Source organism: Dunckerocampus dactyliophorus, chromosome 11 (assembly GCF_027744805.1).
Source record: "Dunckerocampus dactyliophorus isolate RoL2022-P2 chromosome 11, RoL_Ddac_1.1, whole genome shotgun sequence".
In the NCBI taxonomy this organism is placed as follows: Eukaryota; Metazoa; Chordata; class Actinopteri; order Syngnathiformes; family Syngnathidae; genus Dunckerocampus; species Dunckerocampus dactyliophorus.
In genome coordinates, this window is record NC_072829.1 from 7443988 (window position 1) to 7466456 (window position 22469).

General features: G+C 41.9%; 3 protein-coding genes across 3 annotated transcripts; 2 read left to right on the plus strand and 1 right to left on the minus strand.

Annotated features, from left to right (window-relative positions):
- Positions 1-160: 160 nt before the first annotated feature.
- srp72 (signal recognition particle 72) lies at positions 161-18863 on the plus strand. The gene is made up of 20 exons (XM_054792013.1): positions 161-269; positions 10817-10940; positions 11334-11454; positions 11551-11671; positions 11767-11910; positions 11986-12097; positions 12175-12206; positions 13725-13849; positions 13924-13981; positions 14854-14985; positions 15064-15192; positions 15261-15333; positions 15411-15475; positions 15538-15633; positions 15720-15823; positions 17639-17716; positions 17825-17962; positions 18047-18084; positions 18179-18338; positions 18446-18863. Exons 1-20 carry the CDS (start codon positions 246-248, stop codon positions 18615-18617), a joined length of 2046 nt encoding a protein of 681 aa, XP_054647988.1. The 5' UTR covers positions 161-245; the 3' UTR covers positions 18618-18863.
- On the minus strand, positions 5059-10443 carry leprotl1 (leptin receptor overlapping transcript like 1). Its single transcript, XM_054792012.1, has 4 exons — positions 10283-10443; positions 9179-9254; positions 8524-8710; positions 5059-8460 (listed from the first exon to the last, which is right to left on the minus strand). The coding sequence occupies exons 1-4, from the start codon at positions 10296-10298 to the stop codon at positions 8344-8346; spliced, it is 396 nt and encodes a 131-aa protein (XP_054647987.1). The 5' UTR covers positions 10299-10443; the 3' UTR covers positions 5059-8343.
- Positions 18864-19358: 495 nt separating the features above from the next.
- On the plus strand, positions 19359-21152 carry LOC129189857 (snRNA-activating protein complex subunit 1-like). Its single transcript, XM_054792008.1, has one exon. The coding sequence runs from the start codon at positions 19777-19779 to the stop codon at positions 20824-20826; it is 1050 nt and encodes a 349-aa protein (XP_054647983.1). The 5' UTR covers positions 19359-19776; the 3' UTR covers positions 20827-21152.
- Positions 21153-22469: the final 1317 nt, after the last annotated feature.

Below are 22469 nucleotides of genomic sequence, written 5' to 3' on the forward strand. Positions count from 1 at the left end.
AGGGTGCTTTCATACTTCACTTAACTTTCTATGGTCAGAATTTGTACATTTTATGGACCAAGCCAGAAGTCCAAAATTCCCAGCGTCACACAATGCATCACCACGAGGCCGTGCCATCGCTCTCCAATTGGTCAGAGGTGGGCGCCAGGTCGTAAACAGGAAGAAGGTCTGACGTGGAGTCGTTTGTTATTCACTATTGACAAAGAAAAGAACAATCCAGCATACTACGGCGGAAGATCGAAACGATGAGGGCACTTCAAGAGGACGTCGTGAGTGAATTATTTTTGACACCATGAACACAAAGTGCTCAATCAAGACATGCTAACTGTGAGCATGTCTTTATTCGTCTTCATTCAAGGGGCGATCGGGTAAATCCCAGTAAGAAGTTGAGTTATCTGTTATCTTTCACTATTTTGCTGCTTCACTAAAGATAATTATCTTTATATTAATTTAAATACCAAATACAACAGTACTTTGAATTGTATGTTGTCCATCGGTTACATGTCTTGCTGTCACAGATGCTATACTGATGGTGTTTCATTCCAAAACCCCTGCCAGTGGCGAAAAATATAATGGAGGCACTCTTAAAAAGCGCCCCAAAACTCAGATTTTTAGTCTAAACACTGTACTCGTGTACTAGTACTCCTCGCACAGTTATTAAACACATTATATTTAGTTGTCCACAAACAATTACAGGCATCAAGTATTGTCTTTATAAAACGTACAGTTACACAACATCGCCTCTTGTCTAATCATCTTCCTGCTGGAAAACGTAAGTGAATTGACTTGTGACACAGCGCCCTCTGCTGGATTTATAGCTGCAGCACTCTTCACCACCCCCTTCAGATTGTGCCATCAAACCACGTTCTATTTTAAGTTACCATAAAAATGTATATATATTTATAATTTAATGCAGAGAAAATAAATTGGCGAATATATTGGACTGAATGGAGAACAGTATACTAAAAAAGCAGCAAAAATGCTGCTGCTGCTGCTGCTGTTTTTTTTTTTCTTTGATACTTTATTCTTAGGAGGACATCTGCTGGTAAAGTGTCAGGAGTGCAATGGTGGATTTTTGGAATTCCACCAAAAACAAAAACCCCTGCCTGGGCTGATTTAGGGAAAAAAAAAAAAAAAAGACTTTTCCCCAACAAAACATTTTTTCCAATAGAATTTATTGATGTACAGCCTGGAGGTCTTATTCAGTAAGAACGTGTCAAATTCAATTAGTTTTGAGTTGGGCTGTCATGATAGCCTGGTATAACACTTACCGTAAGTCGTCCTGAAAATGTTTTGACATGTCATATATCAATGGTGGTGGGTGTAATGGTGCTGTGATAGATGTTCTGTCTCCAAAGCGACGTGTGGATGACACTGGTGCTCTCCTAGTGTCTCCTTTAGTTGACTTTATTTCAATGTGGCTGTCTCTGCCGTGTGTTTCTACTCAGGCGACAAACTGCAGAGCTGGAATACATCCTGTCATCCACACTTCCTGTCCTACACGCTTTTTATTTGGCACTTACATACACATTAACTTAGATGTTTACACAAACCAACATATTAACACACACAATAACGTACATACAATAATTTAGATACACATTATCTTCCAAACACTAACTGAAATACACAAACTTAGATAAACATCAATTGAAGGTGTACTCACATTAGGCCTTTCGAACGGTGCTGCATTTGGGCACCATTGCACCACCCTGTCCTGGTCCCAGCTGTTCAGCATTCATGCTGTGACCTGTTTTCATGTCCCATCACTTGTTTTACTGCAGTTTCTCTTGACTTTGTGGATTATTTCCAGTCGTATTTTGAGTCGTTCTGATTATGTCTTTTGCCGCTGTCATTAATTACTTGCCAGAGGGGCGATTGCATGAATTCAATGGCACGTCTTTATTATGCGTATGAATGTAGAGTGGTTATTTATTGAAGAAGTACCTACTAGCAGTTTGCATTTTTTAAAGTTATTTTAAAAATGTTCATATTTACACAAAAGCTGAGCAGTTTTGTTTCGCATTGTTCCATTCCACCTTTAGTAAGTTGTATAGTGTTGTACTGTGTAGGCTGTACAGTAGTGACTTGAGGGCACTTTGAGTGGTCCTGCTGTGAGACAAATGAGGATGCTTCTTGGCTGCATACATTAAGGACGAGGAATGATGAAAAAGGTCACCATGAAGTTCCCCTGGGATCAAATTTCCTCTCCGGCATGTTGGTGTCACTTTAATGTCCTTTTTGTCTTTTAAAGGCCACCAGAAAAAAACAAAAAACTCTTGCAGCAGTTGTTTAAAAATCTGCACTTGTCATACATGCAGATGAAAAACACCAGGCCGGTTTTAATGTAGCTGTTCATGGCTCATGATAATAGGGATGCGCCAGTCAGGATTTTATGGATTCAGATAATCCATGAGCAGGCCTGTCACGATAAGCGACTGGTCGATGATTGTGCAACAAATTATCTTCGCTAATCGATGATATCGACATTTTTTAAAACCATTTTTTCATTATTGTCATGAGGTGTAATTCACATTTGAACCACTAGATGGTATTCAAGTTTCTTTATGTTGTTTCAAATATATACCATATAACCGTTGTGAATGGTTGCATTTCTTTTGCAATGTAGCGAGCGACACTGTGTGTGAACGCGCACCATTTTGTTTATATTTGCGGACCAAACGCCTCAGTTAGCATTGACTGTCGGGACGAACGCGCCACGGCCCGAGGCACGTCCATCTGTAGTTTTTCTGTCCGTGTCGGCCGTCGGTGTTCATGCGCTCACCTTGTTCATTCTGTTTAAAAACGAAATATTTCCACACTGGGACCGTCTCCTCAGAAACCATCGCTTCTGTGCCTTCATTCATGTTAGCGTATGCTGCCTCATGAAGCTAACTGCTCTGTATCAGCTCACTAGTAGCCTTGTCTCCACAAAGAGGCTGAATGACTCTTTCTGTTCATTCCACTATAGAACCAATGCACACAGACAGATGCAGAGTGAACCCTCTTGTCATCGAGCCTGTGTGGCACAGAGAGACGAGCAGATGAACCAATCCTGCATACATGCCAATGTCAGTTTATCCAGGGCGTTATAATTATCTGCCTTTTTGTTTCATCGTTCGATTAATCGATTATAGTGACAGGCCGATCCATGAGTGAAATCATACCGATACTGATCACATAGATTAACTGTAAATTTTCCAATTTACTTATGATGAGCGCTATTGGCCGGGGGTGCCGTATAAAGGGAAGAGTTAAGACAATACCAAGGTCCCCTGGCTGCCAGGGGGGCCCAAAAAATAGGTAGTTATTTAAAAAATAAAAAGGGTGGGGGCGGCCCCAATGTGTTTTTTTTTTTCCCATGGGGCCCAGAATTCCTGGTTTCACTCCTGCTACTGGATATATGATATGCAAAATGGAACCATAAAATCACCTTCATTTAGACTTACGTTTTCCAAGAGAACATACATCACTCGTGGATGAGATGCCTTCTTTAAAGGAGAGTTTGGATGTGAGAGTACATATTTTGATGGAGTTGTCGGACTTCCAGGTATCATGCAGCGGGGCTCCAAGTCAGAGAGCAGTCAGCAAACCTGGTGTCTTCCACCACTGGGAGAGGCTGGTCATCTAGTCCGATGAATTTTATTATTTTTCGGCTTATTTGCTTTAGCCTTTTGACTGTCACACACATACGGGCGAGTGTTCAGGGTTTTACATTAGCTGGCGTTTGATGATCACATCGAGGGCTTCAAAAAAAGCCTCACCATACTCCATCAAGTGTTTGTTCTTCAAATGCCGTATTAAATTAAAGCTTTTTAACGTGCTACCCCGACCAGATATTTTTTGTGGTATGTTTTGCAGAGTGTAAAATTTATATGACTAACACAAATGGCAGGGAAGTTCCACACGGCAGACATGTTTGTTTTGGGTTTGGCACACCTACACAGTGTGAAGGAAAGTGGGCAGGAGACGAACACTACAGGCTGTAAGCTGCAGTCTGAGCCAGAGGTGATGAGCGTTGGCACTGCCATCTGGTGGACACAGTTTAGTATATCATCCACTGGCGTTACAGTCTTAAATTGCATATGACTTAAAGGGATAGTTCCGATTTTTTGACATGAAGTTGTATGACATCCCCATCAGCAATGTAGTGCGGCAACTGACTTGCCCCCCCACGTGGCCCCGTGAGCCCAGTTCTGGTGGGATTTCGGTGAAGAGGAACGTAGTTCTGGTTAGTCGCTGGGGCCATTTAATCACCAAAATTCGACATCATAGCCGCGTCATAAACGCCACTTTGTAGATGTCATATGACAGCAGTCAGCTGACATTAAGCTCCCTTCCTGATTGGCTGTTGCTCCTCCGCGGCAAAGTAAGTGAAGTGGTCTCAAACGGCACACAGAAATGCAGCTTCCATCTTCATTGTTCAGATTATGGACAAACTAACTCAGCGGTAAGATGCTTATATCTATAACAAAAGTTAGCCATTCAATTGTAGCAACTAGTTATGTAGTCGTTTGATGGCTTTGCGTCATGAACTCCACCCTAGAAATGTGTGTTTTCTACACTTTCATTTGTTACCCTATTATTTCATTAACTGGAAAATGTGCCCATTGCTGAGACTTGGACTAAATAAGCCCAAATTCAAATCACAGATACTAGACAAATGGCCTGTGGCAAATTGTGATGATTTTAACACCATAAGGCACATGTGTCAAACTCGTGCCCTGGAGGGCCGAGACGCTGCAGGTTTTCTCTCCAACCAGTTTCTTCAGCAGGTGATTTTAATTGATGAGCTCCTTCCCTCAAACTGAAGGTGTTGATCATTAAAATCACCTGCTTTAGTGTCTGGCTGGAAAGAAAACCGGCAGTGTCTCGGCCCTCCATGGCACGAGTTTGACACCCCTGCCATAAGGTGTGGGTGGGGCATGGTGACAAACTTTGATGGGCAATCTGACGATTCGCCACAAACTGTTAACGTCACTTACTCTTCTCTTCTAGTTTTTCAGTAGTGCAAATTATAATTTTCAATTTAAATAACTGAGCACATTAGAGACGATGTTCCAAAAATGCGTTTATTTTTAAAAAAGAAACTCCACCATGCTGAATTCTGCTTCCAAAAAAAAAAAAAGAAAGATATATAGAACATGAACATGAGGTGTGACCAATCGAATAATAAATAAATACAACATGTGTGGGAGGAACCTGCTAAACGGCAACACGCACACAGAGGCCCATCCGACAGCTACACAACAAATATTCCCACGTTCGACATGTTGGACTTGAAGTTGTTAGTTTTGAAAAGGTTTGCAACCAGAGTGTATAGTGTTAGTATAGTGTTACACGACACATCACGTCCATTGTTTTCACAGACCTGCCTTCATTACAGTGCTTTTTATCACAATCAGTGCCTTCACTGATGTCTGGAAGAACACAAACATAAAACATACGGAGATGAGTGAGGATTTGACTGTGCTGTTTTGCATTTTTACTGTAGTATTGATGAGAAGCATATCACAAAATGGGCCAGGGGTCCATCTCATCTATTATTTTGGAAATACTGTGACAAAAAAATGTTTTGCTGGGATAAATTACTTCATTTACGTCTTTTTTTGTATTCCAAGTTTGCAGCAAGTTTTTCATTCTTCGCTTACATATTGTGTGTGTGTGTGTGTGTGTGTGTTAGGTGGTTCATATACAAAGTATCAATTATCTCATACTTGCTGTATCATGATATTATCGTTAATGTTGGCAAAATATCACAATGATATCATATTGTACGTTACTCACTACGTTACCCCCACTAGGGATGTTCCGATCCACATTTTTTGGCTTCCGATTCGACCCAATTTTTTTAATAGTCTTGCCGATCCGATCCCTTTTAAAATGTATTGTAATTGTAATGTATTTTAAAAAATGTATTTTTTTAATTAAGCTTTAGTTACAAACATGAATTTGAAAATTGAATATGGCTATGAAAATACCTCTTCAAAAGCATTAAAAAAATAATGCAAACAAAGTATTGTTGAATTTACTTTTTTATTACACAGCATGACCAACAATATTGTTTGGCTTTTGTAACAAACGTGAGTCAGGTCCCTAATCCAATAAAAGTCCATCCAATAAAAGATAAAATTGGAAAAAAACGGGCATGCAAAATACTTCTAGGGTAGGCCTAATCATTTGACGTGGTTATAGATCAATTTATGGTGTGATTTAGAATGACTTGTTTTTTTCTTATTGGTTTTTTTAAACAAACTCTCTTAAGGCCCTATCAATCCGTTTTATTTTTTCCCAAATTCCATTTTTTTCCATTTTAACTTTTTAGAATTCCATTTTTACCTTTTCCACTTATTTTAACAGCATAGTGTGTGCTATTTGGGTTAGTGAATAAAATGTCCATTAATGAAATGCAAAAATCCTTCCATTTATTGATGCAATACATCATTGGCCCATTTTGTCCAGTAATGAAGAAATGGACGCAGCTTGGCTAACTTTTCTAATGGAATGTCAACCTCAGCACATATTGCTACAAAATCTTCAACAAACTGTAATGCCCGTGCTTGTGATTAAGGAAGATGGAGTCACAGATGTAATTCCAATCACGTTATTAATGCAAGACATTTTTATAACACCCTTATTTTGTTTACACAATTAGACAAATGTGACAATGAGCGCTCTTATTTTGAAGGCCAGAAGTGTGTTGTGTGTGTCGATAATGGCAATTGATGTTTGCTCCAAGCTGGGTGCAGGAATAAACGTGTCCCTTATCTTTTTTCACTCAGAACACACGTTTAGTAGTGTTTGTGATGAGATTCCGCCATGATTGAGCAGTCTGCCAATCCCTTCACAAAGTTTCCCTCTTCTCACGATGACGTCATTTCATTCACGTGTCACTTTCCGTGAGATTCCACGTTTACAGTAGATTCTGTTTTTGTTGGTGAATTCCGCGATTCCATTAACGCTGAAATCTTGGGCTACTTTCTTCAATCCATTAGGAATTTTTTGACGGTCCGAGTCTAAACAACCAGCCGTTACAGCGGCACTTCCTATACAATCTCCCCGCACCAGGGGGAACTATCGCTATAGCTACGGAGCCGAATGTCCAACGTGAAACTAACTTTGCGTTTTTTTCTCCTTGCGGGTGGCGGAGTCGACTGGCACCCAGCTTTGAGGCACATTACCGCACCTACCGTGTTGGAGTGTGGCCCATAGTTACGGGCCGATCTCGTGGTGGAAGCCAATATCTGATCTTCAAAATACAGAGGAGCTGCAAAATCCTGATCCTAACATCGGATCGGGACATCCCTAATTCCCACCCTTAATAAACACACACACACCTCTCTACTTTCTGTTATTAGATGATTATTCAGTGTGTTAGCAGTTGGCAAACCAGCATAGAGGTACTTTACTGCTACCTGGTGGACTGGAGTGCACAAAAAGCATGAAAGCTGCCCTGTAATTGCCCTTTAAGTTCAGATATTAAGCATTCTTTCCAGTATTCACAGGCATCATTGTTGGCGAATTTGCTCGCTAATAGGGGTGTCACAAGATCTCCAGTTACAAGATCTTGCGAGATTAAAACATGACAAGATTTCTCATTCAGAAAAAATCTCATGGACAGTAGGCCTGGGACGATAAAAAAAGTAATTAATCACACAATAAATGAAAATGGATAATTTTACCAGCTTCAACATGTTGCCATATACATGCGTACCTGTTTTCCTTGTCTCCCGCCTCCAGACTGGAAGATAAATCACTCTGTGCATCGGTTGCAACGCTTTGGCGTGTTTGTTCCATAGTACAACAGCATGAACAGAGTGAGCCTTTTTGTCAGTCAGGCAGTCTCTTTGTCTCGGTGGATGGAGGCGGGGCCGCTAGTGTACGCGCAGAGTGCAGAAGAGTAACGTCGTAAAAATGAAATTAGTAGATTGCAATATATTTGAATCGTTTTTCATTTTAATTTCCTTAAAAGTAATGTTAAAATCTCGTCTTGTTCTCGTACATCCAATCTCGTGTATCGTCTCATCTCAGGAACTGACTGTCTCGTGACACCACTACTCGCTTACACTGAAAATATGGCAGCAGCAGATGCACATTCGGATGTAAAAGATACTAAAGTCAGACAAAGTCCCGGGAAATGAGGAAGTCAGCATGTTACACCCCCCCGTGCCAGTTCAACATGAAGCAGGCGGTTAAAAGACAAGTAAATATTGCACAGAGTCTGGAGTGAGTCTACAGATGGGCAGCCATCATATAAATAATAACGAGGACCAAATTATAATAACAATAACGCTAACAATAAAAACTCAACCAACCCGCCCTCCGTTCCTCCCCTCTGCTGTTTTACCACTGTTGCCAGCTGAAGTCGTCATTGGACCCGAACACCAGGAAAAAGCCCAGGATGGTCCCGAAGATGACGATGTTGCCTGTCAGCACGAGCGCACATGCCCCCCAGGCGATCTGCCCGACAGAACTCCAGCTTAAATGCCACACGTTTATACAATTTAAGACTGCAGGACTTACCACTTCAGCTCTGGCGAAGACGATGGGCAGGCCGAAGGCTGAGATGACGATGCCCGTCGTGAGGAAGATGGCCAGCTCTTTGCAGGCGTTGCTGGCGGAGTCAGTCTCGTCGACCACCCGCCGTGAGATGCAGTATGGGATGGGCGAGAGGATGTAGAAGAAGAGGAGGAACAGCGGCCAGTATTTGCTGCACACAGGGAAAGTAGATGAATGATGGACACTGATAGGCTGTCACGTGACCACGCAGGGAGGAGGAGACTTAAGTGTCAAGGAATAGAAAGGAAGTACTTAAAAGAATATATTGTCACTTGTTATCAAAGTTAACTTTTACACTTTTTAACACTTGTATAACAGTTAAGAATTAGAGATGGGCATTTGACTACATTCACTCAATTGAAAAAATTGGCATTGTCGCCATTAATTTATCAATAATTGTAATTTTTAAAGAAATAGGAATAAAACAGCTCAGAACATTCAGTGTCATATTGAGCAGATGAATGCTGCCCATAACGGCGGAATTCTAACCGAATGTTACTTAAATCCTCGTCTGTACAGTTCATAAATGTTTCATAACGGCCAGTTTGACCCCAAACACACTACTTATTTGTATTATTTCCTATGATAACAACAATCATTGTGTGATATCAGTACTCACTCATACACAGGCAGGGCACATCCCAGCATGAGGAACATGAGGCCGATGGCCCCTCCAAAGGACAGTGTGATGAGCGCTAGAACAGACACACAATTTGTTAGGTACACCTACGAGAGAACCATGTCAAATCAGCTTTTACAAAGATTGATGTATTATTATTATTATTTATAGTTTAGTGGCCTAGTTAGCACGTCTGCCTCATCTGCGTTGGAACATCTCAGTGTGAAGTATGCAGGTTCTCCTCGTGCTTGCATGGGTTTTCTAGGAGTACTCCAGTTTCCTCCCACATCCCAAAAACATGCATGTTAGGTTAATTGGGAGACTCTAAATAGATGTGACGTGTGAATGGTTGTTTGTCTATATGTGTATATGATTGACTGGCGATGACCCCTGGGAGTACCCCCCCAAAAAAAATCAGCTGAGATAGGCTCCAGCTTACCTGTGACCCGAACGAGAACATGCTGTATAGAAAATGGATATATTGAAGAATAATTTAGTAACCTTATTACGCTGCACGAAAGGGTGTACCTAATTTTGTGTCCAAACGATTTGAGCTCAGCATGGCTCAGTGACTACAATAAGAAAACACAAATCTGAACCGGTAAGCCCCCTCACCTCGGGGCAACCATGTGATTAATCAGCTGACTAAATGTGTGACAATAAGCGAAACACTGCCATAACGTTCCCCTTTTACGTATGTAGTCTATACTTACAATCATTGAAAGCGTTACTTTACACGCGCACACAAGCAGCATCCTAATTGGCATGTAATCACTGAAGTTAAGCTTTGGCTAGCGTTAGCCTATTAGCGATAATTACTATTACCAAAAGGCTATATTGGACCTCCAAGTCACACTGTTGTGACCCCGCACATACAAGTTAGTTCGTTAATTGACAAAGAAAAAAAGACAAGGTGAATAGAATATTTGGAGCTAATGCTAACGACTATGATTGGCCCTGCGGCTAACTCTTCTCCACGCTATACGGTTAGCTAGCTAAAAATGGCAAAGACGTCCGTAAGCTTCAGCACGTTAACAAGATGCCATGGTTAATTTTGGGTAATTATTCTATTTCTCTCATTAAATAAGTATCCAATTGCCGCACCTTTAATCCCGGCCATTTCACCTGGACAAAGGGTCGACACAACAACCGGCCAGATGACAACAGCTCCCCTCTTTCTCAGCGGACTGCGACTGAAACGCAAACAGCAGTGGTTGGCGAGATGCTTTCACTGACTCGCCCTAAAGTCGGAAATATTAAGATGTCATCAGACGGCCCTACAAATAACATTGATACTAGTCGTATCGATTGTGTTTTAAGTATATTTTGATATATGTAATTAAGTATGAACTCCCTGTTGGTGTGATTTAAAGTTTTATTTTAACATTTTTGCAATCACCTAATCTTCACATTTGTACATGAACATATTACAGCTGTTGTAGCAAAAGTCAAAATGAGCTCAAGATTTGTTGTCTTTTAATTGAAATTAATATAAACACTGTTGCTTCTTACAAGACAAAACACGACGGCTATATGTGCGCAAATGACGACAAGCAGCGGCGTGTTCAAATTTCCTAGTATACATCCCAGAGTTTAATGTTGACCCGGAAATATAACACATCTACTTCCGCTTCTCAGCTTACAGTAGTCCACTCAGCAAAGATGGCGAGTGGGGGGTTCTCCACGGCGTCGCTGTGGACCGAAGTGAACCGCTGCGGGCAGAATGGAGACTACACAAGAGCCCTGAAAGCGCTTAGTAAAAGTATGTGTCAGTGTCTTGGAGGTAGCCGAGCATGTTGTCGCTCTGTGTGGGTCGAGAATAGTGCTTTACTTGTGGCTCTTTGGCTAACTCTCTGAGCAGCTGTTAGCATGTGGCTAGGCTAAGGGCCCTATGTCAGCGTAACGTGTGCTCTCACATGTCTTTTCTTTTTTATTACACAATGTCAGTGTTAATACACATACTTTATAGTGTTGTTGTTGGAACAATTAGTTTCGTGTGTACTATGTGAACTTGTAAAGCTAGGTTGCACAGTCTACATGTGATTTGTGACGTGTCTCTATCATGACAGCTGACTTACCCTTCAATACAAGCATTTGATTGTTTTTGCATTTATTATAAGGAGTGTTTGTCTGCTGTCTCCTTCTCCTGTCACAGTTTTGCAAGAAAACAGAGATGATGTGACGGCCCTCCACTGTAAAACAGTTTGCCTTGTCCAGAATGGCAGCTTCAAGGAGGCTTTAAATGTCATGAACACTCATTCGAAGGTTCTCGGCAGGCAAGTCGTCTTACTTAGAGGGGAGAAAACAAAGGCATGAGTCCTTATAAAATCAAGGCAGAGTTGTAAAAGTATTTATTTTTTACTCCTCCTCAGTGAGCTTGTGTTCGAGAAAGCGTACTGCGAGTATCGCCTCAACCGAGTAGAAAGTTCTCTGAAGACCATCGAAAATGCCCCCGAGCAGACGGACAAGCTGAAAGAGCTCTACGGCCAAGTGGTGAGGCATAAACTATCTTCGCAAAAAAATATTTTGTCCAATTAGAAACTTAGCAATTACGAGGTGTTAAGTAAAGACGTCTGCCAACTGCATAGTTGTACAGACTGGAGCGTTACGACGAATGCAAGTCTGTCTACAAGGATCTGATCAGAAACTCCCAGGATGAGTACGAAGAGGAGCGGAAGACCAACCTGGCTGCTGTAATGGCCGCCACGAGTCAGTGGGAGAAGACAGCGTTGGTAAGCCACCCTCTAGAAATGAACAAAGATACTTTTGTTTTTGTTTGATATTTTTTATTTTTTATGTCCTTCTAGGAAGATCTGGGCCTTCCCGACTCGACGTACGAACTGTGCTACAACGCCGCCTGCACTCTGATTGGCCAGGTTCAGCTGACAGAAGCCTTCAATAAGCTGCAAAAAGCTGAAGGTCTGATTCCTATTTCTCAGCTCCATTGCATTGTTAGGTTGCAAAATCATTTAACATTCATTGTTCTTATTTTTCAGAGCTTTGCAGAATTTCTCTGGCGGATGATGCTGTAAGTTTCACTCCTAAAAATGAATTGCATCCCACAGGTGCATATTGGATGTATTCGCATTTCATGTCCTCCAGATTTTGTGTGCGCACGTGGAACATGTTCATAATTTTTGAGTTTATTACAGTAATTGATGTCACAACATGGGACACAAATACCAATTTCCTGATATTATTCATCTGCAGAGCCTATTAGTTATTTAGGAGAAGGCCTTGACTGCTAATAGTAGTAATGTATGTTCATAATACAGTAGATCCCTGCTGTTCGCCTACCTGACTGCGTGGATAAGATGTTTTCAGCTGAAAAGCTGACTATTTTTGGAGAACAAAATAATTTTATGACCAAAAATCTGCATATTTGTGAAGGTCCACTGTATTGTATTATTTTTAGGACTGTGAAATGATTAAATTGTTTTAAATTAGATTAATCACATTCATATTGAATCATGATTGATCACCATTTGCAACGACATGTGAAATATGCCCATTTTTACTGTACTGTTTATTGAAAGAAAGATAAATGACAGAGTGGGAGTGTATATATACAGTATATTTGTACTGTATGTTTTAAATGAACTGAAAATGTAAGTCAAACTAAAAGATAGCACACATGTCTGAACATCTACTGATCTAACACCCGTTCCTTTAATAGTAGCAGAACATTTTAATCACACTTTGACTGTCATAATGAACAGTGCAGGGTTGCGTTTAAAGACACCACTTCATTATGGGGAATTCAGACGTTTTGAGGATTTCCGAGCATACTTAAATGCAGCAAATTGTACTCCCACATTAAGAGTTATAAAGTGAGTGATAATACTCACTTATTGTCTATTTGTGTTTATTTAGACCACACATACACGCATAATAAAGACAACGTTGTGATTTTCGGAGTGTCTGAACGTTGTCTAGTGACAATGGAAAAAGTGTTGTTCCGAGGCTGAACGGACTGTAGAGGTGTTTGTGAGTTAGAGATACATCCAGTATATGGTGTTGGAATTGCACTCATGTTGATGCGTTCAGGTCACAAAGTTATAAAAGAGCATGAAACTCTGTGACTCCGTGAGGACGCTATTGGGCCTTCCGTTTGCCGTCATAACAGAAAGGCGTGGCTTGCCATGATTGCGAATGCGCCAATTACACCAAAACATTAACAGAATTGATTAAATTAGTTACTGCCGTTAATGTACTATCTATTATTATTATTGTTTTTTACAGGCCTGATTATATTCACATTTTGTTTCCCCACATATCTACCGGAGGTGTGATGTTTACTTTGTTCAAGTGGATGACGCACCCTTTAATTGGATTAATTGGGGCGGGCATCAGTTAGAGCCAAGGGCTTTTAAGGAACTATGGTCAAGTTTAAGGGGTTGATAAAAATGTAATTTACTAGCTTCAACACTGGACGCAACTACATTTCATCTACTGTATGTGTGGATTCATGCAAAAAAATCTACATTCCTTGATTTATTTATATATTTATTTGCATGTATATTATATTTGCATGGTTTTTTTGCAGGACATCACAGAGGAGGACATAGAGTCCGAGCTGGCCATCATCCATTCTCAGATGGCATACGTGATGCAGTTACAAGGTCGGACAGAGGAGGCGCTGCAGCTCTACAATCAGGTCATCAAGCTCAAGTAAGAGTTCCTTTTTAAAGTTCATCCGGAGGCGTGTTCTATTGAGATTGTTCATTTCTAATGTGTTGTTTCAGGCCATCTGATGTGGGCCTGCTGGCTGTGACTGCAAACAACATCATTACGATAAACAAGGTGCGCTGATGGCGGCAGGAGGACACTGCCTAGCACACATTATTGCTAGGGCTGTCAAAAATAGCGCGATAACTAGCAGTAACTAATTGATTTAATTATGTGAGCATTTTTACCATCATTCTCGCATGCGCATCATCTCAAGCCACATCTCTTGAACGGCAGACGGAGCCACAACAGCGTCCCCCCAGAGTCTGCCGCTCTTTAATAACTTTATTCTGACCTGAACACATCAACAGCAGTCCAATTCCAACACCATATATGTATGTCCAACGCACAAACACGTCTGTAGTCCACTTGTCCTGGGACCTGCACTTCCTCTTTGTCACTAGACAACCGCGAGATGCATTCACAGACACTCCGGAAATCATAACAACCTCTTTATTATGTGTGGTCTAAATAAACAAAAACAAAGAAAAACGGTAAGTGGATATTCCTATCTCTAACTAACATGACTCATACTGCGGAAGCACAATTTTGCTGCATTTAAGAATACTCGGAGATCACAGAAAATACATCTACACTCAAAACATGTGAATTCAGCTCAAGTTACATGGTGTCTTTGAAGGCAACCCTTCATGGCTCATAACGTGATTTGAAATTGTGATTCTGCTACTATTAAAGAGACTATAAAATACATTTTCAATACATGTGTGATTTAAACTTCAATTCATTTGGAGCTGTTTAATACACACACACACACATAACTGTCCTGTCATTTATCTTTTTCTTCATAAAATACAGCAAAAATGGGCGTATTTCACGCAGTGGCAAATGGTGATTAATAATGATTAATTTGAAAACTGACTAATTAATCATTTAACAGCCCTAATTATTACGCTGTCATGTTTTCATTCATGTGGGGTGTTCGGCAGGACCAAAACGTATTTGACTCCAAGAAGAAGGTGAAGCTGACAAGTGCGGAAGGTGTGGAATACAAGCTGGCCAAAAAGCAGCTGCAGGCCATCGACTTCAACAAAGCCCTGCTGGCCATGTACACCAACCAGGTGTGTGTCGAAGCAGGCCCACTCAAAATAGCTTTTATACGACCGCCCCATTTGTTTTTCTTTGCTGCCATCAAACAGGCCGACCAGTGCAGGAAACTGTCTTCTAGTCTTCAGTCCCAGAATCCCGGTCACCCGCGTCCAGTCCTGATCCAGGTGGCTCAACTGTGCAGGGAGAAGCAGCACAGCAAGGCCATCGAGTTGCTCCAGGTAGGACAGCACTGCAAACACAATACTAGCAGTGTCCAAACTGCCTTTTTATTTTGTTTTTTCTGCAGCAATTTTCAGAGCAGCATCCAGAGAGCGCATCGGGAATCAAACTGACGATGGCACAGTTGTATTTAGTTCAAGGTGCACATACCTTCCATGCAACAACTTTCAAAATGTTGAACTAACCAAACCTAAAAGTGTGACAATGTGGTACTCAGGTCACGTCACCAAAGCCTGTGATGTCCTGAGGTCCATTGAAGAGTTCAAGCATAAATCTGGCATGGTAAGAGTGCAGCAAATGACTTCTGTGCTTTCTTTTGTGCCTAAAACTGCCTGCCTCCTCAGGTGTCAGCTTTAGTAAGTATGTACTCCCACGAGGAAGACATAGACGGCGCTATTGACGTTTTTAGGCAAGCTATTCAGAACTACGAGTCAGAACAGGTTGGTTCAATATCGCTACTAATTGATTGTGTAATTAACACTTAATATTTGTAAGACCCGCTTGTCCTCCTCTTGGTCCTCTGCAGCCTGGATCTGCGGCCCATTTGGCTCTCGTACGAGAAGCCGCCAATTTCAAACTGAAGTACGGACGGAAAAAGGAAGCCATTAGTGATCTGGAGCAGCTGTGGAAGTAAGTTTTTTTTTTGTTGTTGTTGTTGTTTTGATATATATAACACATAAAAAAAGCCATCTTCTTTTGAGCTTGCTATTTCCTGGTCAAACATGTAACTTTAAGAGCATTTGCACCAAAACATTACCGCAAAGTAGGCTGGGAACAGGACGTGCTCCCAGCGACGCTACTGCCTGCCTGCGCGCTAAAACCATGCTAGCATATGTTTTTAAAAAGCAGCGGGAGCAAAACTGAGTTTGGTTGTACTTAATTGAAGTATTTTAGAATGTACTCACGTTATTTTTGATCAATCCTCATCCACAAATCCATCAAAGTCCTCATCTTCTGTATTTGACACAAAAAAAAAGCCGTCTTCTTTGCCGTTCGCTTAACTTGTCAGTGTTATTCAGCTCCGAACCGAGGTAAGGGCGACCTGACTCCAGCAAAGAAGGAAACTTCTCCTGTTCCTTCTGCCAACTTTATTTATTGAACGCAGCCCCCAGAGAGCAGCTCAGAACACACACACCTCCAATCTCGTCTCTCCTTCCTGCTTGCCCACAAGGCAAAGGTTAAACAAGCCCCACTACATAGCTGTCCAGGCAATGCCTGTAACAAGTGACACCGTTTATTTCCTGGTGTGAGACAATGTGCACTGGTCAATACTGTAATGCTGCTTGTTGTGGGGAAGGAGAGACTCACGTCGCCGATGCACTTTAATGGCTTTATTAACAGCGGAGAACACTGCAGGACTTTACATCCACGCCAACATAAACACACTTCCCAACTCTCTCGAAACTCACAGCTAGCACTGAGCCTAGCTCTCCTGCTCGGGACGCCCACGTCACTTCCCGATGAACTAAAGCTGTAATGACACTCTGCCGTATAAAAAGTAAAATATTAAAAACAACCGCAAGACATTACTAGCACAGCTTTGTTCTGTGGGTGGTGGATAATAACAAGCCTAGTAGTGCTGTACAACTTTTATCCGCAGTCCCACAGTGCCCTCTACTGGTCAACATTATTATTCCCCCCCCCCTTTTTTTTTTCTTTTTTTTCCTCTACTGGTCAACATTCAAACTGGACCCATATGTATATGTATATGTATATGTATATGTGTGTGTGTGTGTGTGTGTGTATGAATATATGTGTTTTGCGTTTAGATATTATGCACATAATCTATATTAAAATATTATGTTACATACTTACAACCCTTAACCCCTATTGTAACATTGTGATACTGCCTTACAAATGTCTTACGGTATTTCAATTCGGTTTCGTTTCAAAATTGGTAAATGATTCATGTTGAATACAGGAAGTGCCATTAAACCATTACCATTCTCAATGGGACTTAAAACTAGGAATGTCAGCCAATATTGCCATAAAAATGGGATATCAGATAATATTGTTTTTTTCTGTCGATAATGTCTGTGTGCAAGTGAGACCTCATCAACCTGCACCGTGCTCGGTTGCCTTCGGACTGAAAATATGCAGTTTGCACTAACTGTAAAGCCCTACTTGTAGTAGTGGGGAGTAAGGCGTCTTCCTTCAATACTCCTAATCTAATATCACACCTTGGGAAGAATCACTGAGTCACACAAAGCGTGTTTGCACAAAGTGTTTGTGAGTGAATGCATCCACACACAGTAGTAAAGGAAATACGTCATCATTACACAAGAGTTTAAAGGAAGAGTTGCTGCATATATTGGTATCATCTTCTTAAAGTACATAAGTAATATTTCACCAACTTTAATTGGTAGAACTCACAGTTGAGCACATTTGACTTCCTATATTTTTTTGTGTCTTTTATGAACATATAACAATGTTTTCTACCATCAGGCAAAACCCGAAAGACATTCACACTCTGGCGCAACTCATCTCCGCCTACTCGCTGGTGAACACCGATAAAGCCAAATCGTATCCTTGTACCAAAATGTTGTTGTATAAAATCTTCCTCCGTGTACAAGCTTTGTTTAGTGAGGACATTTCTGCACAATAGTGTTTTCCCTGAACGCGTCCCTCCAGTCTGAGCAAGCACCTTCCGTCGGCGGACACCATGTCCTTCAAGGTGGACGTCGACGAGCTGGAGAACTCCCATGGAGCCACGTACGTCAGGAAAAAGGCAGCAAAAGTGGCGGGGGAAATCCTTCCCAAAGAAGAAGGGTAAGAGTGTGTTCTCATCCCTTTTTAACTGACAAAAAAAAAAGGCAATTTTTGATGAATTGAATATGTTTTTGTTCTTTTAAGCCAAGTGGATATCAAGAAGAAGAGGAAGAAAAAGAAAGGTACATTTCTTTTAGAAGTGGACCTAAGCAACATCCATCTTGCTCGATGTTTGGCTCGAGGTCCATTGTTTGAACCTCCCCCTTGCCCCTCCAGGTAAACTACCTAAGAACTGCGACCCCAAAGCGACCCCTGACCCCGAGAGGTGGCTGCCCATGAGAGAGCGCTCCTACTACCGTGGCAAGAAGAAGGGGAAGAAGAAGGAGCAAATCGGAAAAGGCACACAGGGGTCGACGACAGTTGCTTCCACTGAGCTGTGAGTAAACTTCCTGTTAGCGCATTACTTATAACCTTGACTATTTCATATTCAATTCAATTGAAATATTAAAGCACCTTCACTTTCTCCAATCACCTGTGGTCCAGGGATGCTAGTAAGACAGCTAGCAGCCCCCCTACCTCCCCTCGACCAGGCTCTGCGTCCGGCTCAGCCCCCACCAACGTAATCCCTCCACGACAGCAGAAACCCGCCTCCTCCGGGGCCACTCGCAAGAAGGCACCACAGAAAAAGAAAAAGGGGGGCAAAGGAGGCTGGTAGCCTTGGAAAGAAGGACAGACGGATGGAAGGACCATGGAATGCAATTTTTTTTGTTTTTTTAGGGTCCCACTTTTTTCATTTTCAGTCAAAACCTTCAACTCCCCTTTCCTATTATGATAGCACAGGAAGTGGCATCAAATGGACTCAAACGCTGTGTTTATTTTTAAGTTGTGACCTTAGGTTACAATGAGACATAATACATTTTAATTAAAAAGTATGAAATGAACCATATTGGGCTTTTGCTTCCATTTATAATTTATATTTTAGTTGCATCACTGCTGTCGGCTATGACAGTTTATTAATTTGGTGTATTTTATTTTGAAGGATCACTCAAGGATGTTGATCTTGGGTGGCATTGTTAAAAGAAATGAAACAGCACTGAGGGGTCTAGGCACATATGGGGTGGCAGTCACAAATGTGAAGGGGGCAGCACACTTTTTTGTTGTTCACGGCATGGGTTGATTGTTTCCAGCCCTCAACGTGGAGAAGTGGATTGCACTTTGTCAGGCCTCTACCCCTGAGACCTGTCCCACCTGAAGACTGGGCTCCTGGCAGTCTGTTACATGCAGTCCCCACTCTGTGCTTGTGTGGGTGAGAAACGCTCCCACTGGGGAAAAACAGCTTTATTAACTATCCCCCAAGTCGACTGAACAAATATTACATAGACGTTATATTAACCTTTGTTATAGTTTATTAGTTGTCTAAGGGGTCGCTTTCTGTTTCCTCAAAGTCCGCTATGTCTTGAAAACTGACACCACAGGCATACTAACAGTGATTGGATGTTTACGGTGGGGGGTGTCTGTGCTGTGAAGAGACGTGCAGCACGGCCACGGAGATCGGAGATGATGGAGCTGTCTTGCTGTTTCTGGCGGAGTTTTCACCTCTAAAATTTTGATTGGGGGGGCATTTATTTAGGGGGTCAACGCCCCTTTGTCCCAGTGTAGAGCAGGTCCCGAAACACAGCTGTAATTGATCAGTTGGTTCTCCCTGGTTATAATCGAACAGCGACTACAAAGCAGCTTTTAAAGCCTGATTTCGTTTCTACAGTTTAATTGGCTGCATTCAATAGTTCGCTAATTGGTCCCGCCCTCTACTTTGAAAAGATCACGAGACAGCGTTGTTTGCTTTTCCTGTGGATAATCCGCTCATTTTGTCCACGATGGCTCCCAAATACGCGGACAACTTCTACGAGCCTTTGACGGAGGACGTGGAAGATCTCCTCGGCCGCTTCCAGCAGAAAGACTCCATCCGATTCGACGACTTCTCGGCTATCTGGAGGGACATGCGCTTCTCGGATGTCTTCCTGGGCATCTTCGGCATGGGCGAGATGAGGAAGTTCTGCAAGGTGGCCATGATAACGGCCGCCAAGTACTTCCTGCCCCCGTACTGCTTCCAAATCCGAGTGGGGGGTCTGTACTTGATATACGCCTTCTACCACACGCAGCTCGTCACCCCGCCTGTGCAGATCCGCCTGGCTCTCAGGGATTGGGATTATGTGCAGAAGTTTCTGCAAGACTCAATGGGCTGTGGCCACCTGGATGTGGTATACATCTACCGGAAGCTTGTCTCCTCTAAAGCATTTCACTACACCGCCATCCCGCATTTGCTCACCTTCCAGAAGCCAAAGCGGCCCCAGAAGCAGAAGGTGTGCAGCGAGATGCTAGCGAGGGCTACTGCGGTGAAGGAGCTACTATCTGAAGACTACCTGGAGGAGGTCACCAACATCCAGAACCGCTACGAAAAGATGAAGCAAGATTTGGAGGAGGTCCGCCACCAGGCCACCATGACACACATACAGTTTACTTCACGTTTAAAGGGAACTTTGACTGAGTTCGTTACATGGCAACAGAACACCTTCCATCAAACTAACAATGAAGATAAGGAGAAACCCATCGACGAAGAAGACAGTCGCAGTAGAGCCACCCTCCTGGCATCCATCAAGAAGAAGAGCTACGGAAAACGAGAAGATCATAGATCCAAGTCCAGGAGGCACCGTCAGGAGGTGGTGCAGTCGTCCAGCTCAGGACCAGAGCAGGAGCACGAAGGCGCCGACCTCAACCCGGGCAGGCCTCTTTCGTTGCGGGCTAGGACGTGGAAGACCCTCGGGAAGAACACGGAGCAGTCCGAGCTGGCGCCGTGGCTGCTGAGCGCTCCTGACCACGAGGGGGTGCCATTGAGGCAGAAATGGCAGGGCCGCTACAAGCAGTAACAGTCACCTTTATCCTCACAAACATACATAATTGGTGTACGGTACACTTTTTTTGGTTATATTCTAACTTTGGTGAAATTATTTAAATGTAATAAAAATGTTGAGCCTTTCACTCAAATTGTACTGCAGTTTGTGCTGTTAAGTCAATACAATGAGCTGCTTTACTTAATTTAATAAGCTCTGCCTTTGTACAGATAGAGATGAGCAGGAGAAGCTTGGCCACATCCGTAGTGATGGGAGTATCAATTCCGTGGTATTGGTATATCGACATTCAAATCAATTTAGTATTGATTACTCTCATTAAGTCTCAATACTAATTAAATAAATGAAACAAATGTGTCACTTCCACATCTTCAATGTAACTTGCTACATAAAAGCTTTTGTGCTGCTGTTTTAATCATAAATACCTGATATTTTATTGATTACAGAACTTTTAACCTTTACAATCAGGACTGAAGTTGATAAAAAGAAAAATGTTGTGATTTTTGAAGAGGACATCTTTGCCTCAATAGTAGCAATTAAACTATTTAGGTTACATTGTGTAAAAATGAAGTATTGTAATTTGTTATGACTAATATGTCATAAAAATTCGCATTAAAGTTCTTTAAAAAAGTTTATTGGTGTAAAAAAATACAATTCAAAGTATTAGTATCGGTATGTAAGAAAAAAAATGCCAAGAAAGCAATCAGTATCGTATCAAATATAAAAATCCGGTAACGCCATCACTATTCTGAATGGCTGGGAAAGGCCTTCTTTTAAACCCTGAGCTCCTTTAAATAAATAAATCACACCTCATTCTGAACCAACCAGAATTTGCAAATATTCAGAGAAATACATTAAAGTTTTTAAGTTTTTTGTTTTTTTGTATGGTTTTATGGTAGGACAACAGAATAAATGTAGCTATTGCAGCTAATTTGACATTTATTGTGATGCTTTTGTTCATATGTTGATTAACAAGTACTGTCTGAATCAAAGAACTACAAATACAAATGACGTTACCTAAATGCGCCCGCCAATGATGCGTGTGTTCAGTTTGACCATGGATGCCGTGGGAATGTTAATGCAAGTTCGGTATGTTTGCTGTTGGGAACACCATGTGCACCCATGTTGGCTTCTCCGGTCGCGCATTTTGGACTTCGATTAAAATAAAACCCTGGGAGGTTTATTGTCCGTACACAAAGAAGAAGGGGGTATTCTGCGAAAGTGGCTCAACCAACCCAGGCTGTGCACTTGTGCTCAAGATCGCCTCGTTGTAGACGAGTATCAGTTACGGATAATGCATTTTTGCAGAGTATAGCTCGTCATTAATTATCCGTAATCGTGATGATGGAAAATCCTGACTATGTATCAACTCTTCATGCTCTGTGATTGGCCAGTATACACAGCGACCGCCCCTTCCTAGACATATACACAAATGCACGGCAACATAACATCTCAGCTATCAGCAGTACACTCAGCATATTGAAATAGCATGCTAACAATATAATGAATTGGTGGCAACGCTGACGACGCTAACTTAGCTCAGCAGTTAGTGACCAGTTCGGCGGGTGGATGCTTAAGGCACACAACACAATACAATATCACAGCGTCTAGCATTAAATGAGAAATAACCAGGTTACTCACGTTTATAGACGCACACTGTT